Source organism: Zootermopsis nevadensis, unplaced genomic scaffold (genome assembly GCF_977971745.1).
Source record: "Zootermopsis nevadensis isolate Lab colony 2312 unplaced genomic scaffold, Znev_1.0 Znev_ptg000021l, whole genome shotgun sequence".
NCBI lineage: Eukaryota > Metazoa > Arthropoda > Insecta > Blattodea > Termopsidae > Zootermopsis > Zootermopsis nevadensis.
In genome coordinates this window covers 21514370-21521990 of record NW_028259153.1, presented here as the reverse complement: position 1 = coordinate 21521990, position 7621 = coordinate 21514370, and the positions used below count along the sequence as shown (strand labels likewise).

The 7621-nt window shown below is 36.6% G+C and overlaps 1 protein-coding gene across 3 annotated transcripts; it reads left to right on the top strand.

The window, feature by feature from the left end:
• Window positions 1-467: 467 nt before the first annotated feature.
• Window positions 468-7002, top strand: LOC110830178 (translation machinery-associated protein 7 homolog). 3 transcript variants are annotated; one of them, XM_022064751.2, is made up of 5 exons: window positions 468-992; window positions 1173-1287; window positions 1655-1779; window positions 2010-2098; window positions 2626-4447. In XM_022064751.2, exons 1-5 carry the CDS (start codon window positions 897-899, stop codon window positions 3437-3439), a joined length of 1239 nt encoding a protein of 412 aa, XP_021920443.2. In that variant the 5' UTR covers window positions 468-896; the 3' UTR covers window positions 3440-4447. The 3 variants fall into 3 exon arrangements, with proteins under 3 accessions (XP_021920443.2, XP_021920444.1, XP_087208903.1); XM_022064752.2 differs by lacking the exon at window positions 2626-4447 and adding an exon at window positions 6618-7002 and having other exon boundaries at window positions 554-992; XM_087352777.1 differs by lacking the exons at window positions 468-992; window positions 1173-1287; window positions 1655-1779; window positions 2010-2098; window positions 2626-4447 and adding exons at window positions 5457-5719; window positions 6618-7002.
• The last annotated feature ends 619 nt before the right edge of the window (window positions 7003-7621 follow it).

Genomic DNA, 7621 nt, shown 5'->3' with positions numbered 1-7621 from the left:
AGGGGTGTGATGCATTAACGTGTTGGTAATAAGCAAATAATTCGCAACTGAGGTGTCAGGGCGAAGTTAATGCAAACTGCCGTGAAATATATAGGTATGTATTTCTTAATGTTATTGCTGTTCATGTACAAACATAATTATTAACTAAAAACTACGATAATAGAATCTAAAGTTTCAACACTGTTAAGATGTTAAAAGCCCACAAATGGATTAGTTCCACAGCAGAGGATGAGATCACTGGCATTTGAAAATAGAATTCTGAAAACATTTGATGTTGGAGGGATGACAAAATAGGAGATTAAAAATAGATATATTATGATCAGTTGTATCTCATACCTTTAAATATTCGAAGTGTAGTTTAAGCACAAAAATGGGCACTGGCTGACGCTCTAACGATCACACATGTACTGGAACCTATTTTATGATGGGCAATTTATATTAAGCGCGCACTAAAATGACGTCAATTTAGTTATTGTCCGGTCACTGCATATTAGATACTATCACATACAAATTATGTCTGGGCGAAATTGTATTTTTTTTCTAGTTTGTATGTGTATTATTATAGAATCAAATTTTAACGCTAAATACGCCGTAGAAGTGCTGAAGAATCTGTTTTTTTCTACAGAACTATTTTGATGTTCAGGTGCACCACATTTCAACGAGAAACGCGAAGAGAAGTGGCTATGATGTTTTTACACATTATTAATATTATTGCGGATATTGCATTGTTTTAAATGTTACTGTGAGATTTGTGGTAAAATTGCAGCAATTGTACTACCCACACTATTCTTCCGACACTTCGAACACCACAATGGAAACTGCTCCCCTCTCGGGCCATGGCCTAATGTCTGTTTACCTTTTATGGAAATGAATCATTTTCGAATTTTTCCCCATGAATGTACGATGTACATTCTTCGCAGAATGTGAAATTATTAGTCTGCCTCACATTGATTAAAAAGCGCCGAAAAGACAGTTCGCATGACACGTTTAAGGTACAGTAAGTGAAAATACTGGATATTTCTGGAGTGGAAAAGGAAAACCGCAGGTAGCCTGAGGTTAACTGGCCTGTGAACCAGGAATTAAATCATTGACCGCCCAGATATGAAACATGAGTGTTAACTAACCATCCACAATGATGTGTGGGTTTTGATAGGACTGTAACTATTTTATAGCTCAACATGGATGAAATTAAAGTAGAACCTGATTCAGATATGAAGACTCTCCAAGTTAAGGAAAAGGCAGTAGCAGATCTTGCAATGCAAATGAGTGATTCCTCGTTTAATGAAGGTAATGATGGTGTTTATTAATGATCACTGACCATTTTATTTTGTGTCATGCAAATGTAATGAGAAATGCATGATGATTATATGTGTTGATTCACCTCATGTTCATAATTGAAGTGTTGTTTCCAGTCTAAACTGTGGAACTGGATTTAAAAACTGTCTGAGTATCATTAAACTTAATTGTATAAACAAGACGCTTTTTTTACTGTTTTGAACCTGTGTGTTTAATTAAGTGCAGGAGGTAAGGATTACCATTTCCTACACTATAAGTCCCAGGATAAAATATTGTTATAATGTTTGATGTCAGTATCTGATACAGGAACTTGTGTAGAATGTTGTGGCATTTGAACAGTTAAATTGATTTGATTTAGAGAACAATGGAGCTGTAATCAAACAGGAACCTGATTCAGATGGTGAGATGGACCCACAGCTTACACACAGCAAAGATCAGAAACCAGTGCCATTCAGTTTCATTGCAGTGAAAAATGAAATTGAGGTGAGTAAAATCTGTATATTTCTGTGTGCTGCAGTTATAATAATTTACCCATTGACCCCCACTTAAAAGGGATATTAGAAGAAGATAAAGTCCTCATTATTAGTAAACAGGAGATTAATGATTGGAGGCGGTATGCTCCTCTGAAATGTCAGTCATTATGTACCAGACCAAATTCTGCACCGTCTCACATCTAATATACTTCTTATTAAACATAATATTTAACTTTCCAGCATGAAGACGGGTCATGGGACAGTAATACAGTCAAGGGTGAACTGAAGAATGTAATTTCGACAGGAGACCTTGAGGAGTGTCTAGAGAGGTGAATATTATTAGTAGAATTTATTTAGATGAATTATATTCCATTATTTGAGGTTATACAATGTAAGTTGTGGATTGTAAATATTAACAGTTATACTTATCACCCAGTACTATTAAGCTAGTCAAATTATGACAGCTGTGGCTCACTGGGTACGTAGTTTGGATGCAGGAAGCAAGAAATTCATAAAGAGATTCTGAGGTAAATTTCTGGTAAGTCAAAAAAGGGATTTATAATAATAAAACTTATTTATGGAAGTGATTTGGGATGAGGAAGTAACTTCACTGTGTTTTAACTGTTCTGATATGGCTGGGCAAATATATACATCATTCAGATCAGATGGACCTCATTTTCTAAGTGAGATATCCTGTTTGAGGCAAGATAGTGGGTCACATGTAGGGTACTACGTTTTAGAAATTAGGGTATCATATGTATACAGATTTTATGTTAATAGTTTTTAAAAGAATGCCTATATTTATTTAACTTACAGAAAAGTTTATAAGATATGTGGTCTTTAAATTCTGTTGTAGCGAAGAAAAATTAAGTAGTCAACGAGAAGAATCATCCACTTACAGCACTTTATTAACCGAAGCTAATGGGAATGAACAGTACTATGACATATATAATGTACGTAACTGTTCTGATGTGCATGACAGCACTCATAATGAGATTAAAATAATTGCAACAGGAGTGATGCTTGGGAGTTTAAACAGTAACAAAGTGCGTAGGAAGAAACGCAACAAGACGGGAGAGAAATCTTATAAATGTGAGGAATGTAAGAGAATGTTCGTGAGGAAAGAGCACCTAATGAGGCATTTTCGCACCCACACTGGGGAAAAACCGTACAAATGCGATATTTGCAATAAATTCTTTTCACAGAATGGAACTTTGAAGGGACATTATCGCACTCATACAGGGGAGAAACCGTACTCTTGTAGCATATGCAATAGGAGTTTTGCAGAAAATGTAAACCTGAAGAATCATTATCGTATTCACGCTGAAGAAAGGCTTCATAAGTGTGACATATGCAGTCAAGCCTTTTCTATGAGGGTCAGTCTGAAAACACATTATCGTTCTCACATGGGAGGAAAGACACACAAGTGTGAAATATGTCGAAAGGAATTTTCTAAAGGTGACAACTTGAGGAAACATTATCGTACTCACACAGGGGAGAAACCGCATAAGTGTGATCAGTGTGGTAAAGAATTCTCTGTAAGTGCAAATCTCAAGAGACATATTCGTACCCACACAGGTGAAAAACCATACAAATGTGACGTGTGCAACAAGGAATACTCTAAGAGCGAGCATCTAAAGACTCATCGACGCACACATGCTGCAGTCTGATTATTGGAATAACCATTGTGATGAGTACAAAGTACATGAATTTTTTGATTTGTAGGTTATGTGGTAATTCTTTAAATGTTGAGGTTGTTTTACATTGAATGACGTTAGAGCACCTACTGGTGAGTGGTTTGTACTCCTACTTCATAATCAGGTCCCAGGTTGCCTGCCAGCACATGCTCGTACATTATCTTGAAGCAGGTTATGAATGATCTCTTCCAGTTCATCATTCACTGTTACATAACACGTGGATTTCAAAAGCATTGTTGAATGACCAACAATCAGTCAAATAAGAGAATAGTTGTGACTTAGAAGAAAGTAAATAAATTTGTTATACACGGGGTTTACATTTGACCCTGAATTTTCATTATTTTTCAGAATGTGTATTGTTATTATTCACAGTCCATAGTTCTTTTGTTTTGTGTTTTAGTCTGTTTAACATGAAACAGGTCAGGCAATTTATTGGCATGTTTCAGGTCAAATTTGAATCATCCTTATAAGAAAATTTGAATTATGGGTGTGCGTAAACTTATAGCTTGAGAACAGGTAAACGAGTTTTCACCAAACTTGGCGTGCATAATGTTGAAACCAAGAATAGTTTTCAGAAAGGTTAAAGTTCCAAAAATATCTCCTGAGTTCAAAACCTGGTGACGGTGATTTCTGTATCTTAGGAAATAAGCATGGCAGAAGCACATCACCAGGACTGAAATTGTTTGTATTGATCAGGAGATTACACGAAGAATGGCCACAACCCCAGAGAACTGTACAGGGTTCAAGTCCTGGTTTAAGATTATTTTTGTAACTTGGAAAATAATTTGTTTCTATAATATTTAACAATTCATTTTAATGATGGTTAGTGACCTGGAAAAATTGTCTTGTTTTGAACTTGATGATATTTTGAAGAGTTTTACTTTGATTTTTTGCCATACTTCAGGTCCTAAGATTATTGTGAGATGCTTCCATTGTAGTAATTGTATTCTGCTTTGAGGAATCAATATTCTATGGTCTGTTCTTCTATCAGTTTTTATTTGTCCCTCAGTTGTATTTTCTTTTGTTGTATGAAAGTTATATTTATGATCAAAACATATTTTCATTCAACTTTTCCAAATCTCTTCCTGTTATTTATTTTACCACAGATCACTGCATTTCATTAAGGAGAATTTTGTTTGAGATACATGAAATATATGTGCAATTGTGAAGGAACTCGGATGTTCCTGAGGAATTATCGTACCCCATCTGATGATTTTCAGTTAAGCGAGACTGGGAACTCTGTCTTCTGCGATGTTGCAACCATGTCACCTGGTAGAATTTACAAGTGTTTTGGAGGTGCTTACTGCCTCCGTCATGTTGACAATGATTAAGCAGTGCACAAGGAATTGGTTGAGATGAGGTAACTGTTTGGATTAGGTAGAACCTTGGCTAGACCATTTGGGTACTGGGTGATCAGATCAGATGAGGATAGAGAGCATGGGAGTCAATGCGAGAAGAGGCACATATCAGATGCACCTTGCAGATGGAGGCCATACGTCCCTCCGAGGCTTAGGTATGTAAGATCACTGGGAGTTGTTGCCCAGAAGACTAAAATCTTAGATTCCCACTACCTTGAGAACCCTACCAACTATTAACGACTTCAATAAGTGAACACTGTTCTCGTCATATGTATACTGTTGATATTTCCTGCAAGGTAGTAGATCATTGCCAACCATACAACGATCCATGTCGGGAATAAGTAAGGTGTGTTCGTGTGCATATGATGTGTACAGTTTATCACTTGTATGCATGAATCGACTAGAGAACGTATAACGCGTCTCAATTAAATTCTATGTTGGAGAATTTTTGCTTATGCGAAGTATTTACGAAAAGATTTCTATATGCATGTACTTCAGCTTATATAGATACTAACTCATATGAAATGGTGTTTTCATTCCTCAAGATTTAAAGTAAAGCCGTCATGTTGGTATTACTGAGTACAGGATTCCATAAAATATTAAATTTGGTGTTCTCATTTGTGGCATATGATCTACAACAAATTTCATTAATTTCCATCAAGACAAAATGTTTTATTTATGTTATAATCAAGAATGACGTCATGAGTAATTTCGTTCTGTTCTGACCTTCCACTGTGAACACACTTTATTTTCTTCCACCGAGGCCGCGACTTCTCTATATTTGCATGCTGTGCGATCTGTGGTTGAGTTCGTTCGTGTGTAAAGTGCAAGTTTTACTGCGTGTTAAACTTTAAGTTGCTATCGTTGTGGTGTGGAAATCTCTGCCCACTGAAAGGTACAAATAATAATGCATTTATTGTTAATAATATTTCATTTTGAATGGTTGTTCTGCAACTACAATGTTGGGTAATTAGACATGTTGTGCATTTAGATTTTGAGGTTATAAAAATATTTGTTCTTCGATGGTTTAATTGCTTGCTTTGTGAAATCAAGTCTTCCGAGAAGAAACGGGACAACAACTTATATTTTAAAACAAATTGTTTGAATTCTTTTTGATAAACGTAAAGCATGGGTGCTTCCTCAAGTTCCTTCTTTTGTTATGGACATAAGTGTAAGTGTTTTCTGCTGTAGTTTATCCTTACAAAGAATTCAAGTTGATGATTGATAAGATTATTTTGTTATATTACGTAACGTCGTTAATGTTGTGGTAATGAGTATACAATAGATTAATTACAGGAATTAGAATAATAGCTTTGTTTTGTAATTCAGGTGGGTTTGATAGGGCTTGAACCATGCCCAGAGGTCTGTAAACTGCACGGTATACTTGAATATGATCTTGTATTAGTTACATGACAAAGTTCCACTATTACAGAACATGTTTGGCTTAGCAGTAAGCAATTACTGCATGCTTCTGAGAGAATGGTTGCCTAAGTCTGTGAAGTGGTCTCTTCCTTTAGGCTTTTAGTGACAACAAATGATGACAGCGTGGTGTGTTTCTTGAACATCATTTTGCATATGTGGGGTTCTGTAAGGCATACATCAGAGTTTTCAGCAGTTTTAACATGCACCATGTTGTCTCATAGAAATTAATAAGCATTTGAGAGGTGTGTACTGTCTCCATCATCAGAGTAATGAGATCTGAAGATGGAGGTAGCTTCCATATCAAAATGTTTGCCTCTGCTGTTTATGACGATGATGTATGTATTGCGTCACGCTAACTTTTTGCATTGTAGCACCATGTCTGGTCGGGATGGAGGCAAGAAGAAGCCACTGAAAGCTCCTAAGAAGAAAGAACAGGCAGTGGATGAGGAGGACCTTGCCCACAAACAGAAAATGAAGGAACAGGAAAAGGCCCTTCAGGAAGCCAAGGCGAAAGCAGCTCAGAAGGGTCCTCTTGTGGGCGGTGGCATTAAGAAGTCTGGCAAAAAGTGACATCTGTATTCTAAATTATGAGCAGATAATTTGTGGAGGTATACTTAATTTTGCATTCTCTTGAGTTTTCTGTACGTAACAGTGCAGGTTTCAGGTTGATCACTTACTGTAAAACATTCCACCGTGGTGTTACGAATGGGTGGTTGAATCATAATAAAATACAGCACTGTGCCTTTTTTAATCCTATTTGCATTGATGATTGATTCTGTTTTGACAAGCATTGAAAATCCCATCAGATGAGAATCTTGTCGAATATAGTAGTTTCAGGCATTTATTGTAGGCTGGTTAAGAAGTACGCAAGCAGTTGTGACGTTGGAAGTAAGTTAGGCCGACTCCTTGCCGTTACTTCTGAGTCTCGATGAGACCGCTGAACGTCACTCTGTGGTCCTGAAGAATGGTTAATAAAGAGACCACCAAAATGCACAGGGCATTGCGGTAAAATAGTTTTTGGAGTGTGGAATGCATTTTCTCACCCTACCTCGGACTACTACTTCCAGTATCCTTCCTCGACTAACGTGGCTGGTGTGAGGGTCTTTCTTTTGGTGAAACTGTAGCCTTTATGATTCAGGGACCTGCTGTTCCATAAGTTGTTATTGTAAAATGAAGCGCTCTCTAAGTGCTGCTAATTTGGCTGACCTCTGTAGTGTAATGTTTCATGATCCTTCTAAATCTGTTTGCCACCATTCGTCGTCATATTAAATTAAACCTTATTACCTTGTAATCATATCCTACATTCCTCCAGTTGAGTATAATCAGATCTTACAGGTAAAATTTAAAAATCACGATAGGATTTGAGTAATTAAAA

What these genes read in the sequence shown, in the direction of transcription:
- LOC110830178 (XM_022064751.2), top strand. Translation starts at nt 897, where the DNA reads ATGTACGATGTACATTCTTCGCAGAATGTGAAATTATTAGTCTGCCTC. An exon ending in GTTCGCATGACACGTTTAAG is followed by an intron (nt 993 to 1,172) that starts GTACAGTAAGTG and finishes ACTATTTTATAG; the next exon opens with CTCAACATGGATGAAATTAA. An exon ending in CAGTGAAAAATGAAATTGAG is followed by an intron (nt 1,780 to 2,009) that starts GTGAGTAAAATC and finishes TTAACTTTCCAG; the next exon opens with CATGAAGACGGGTCATGGGA.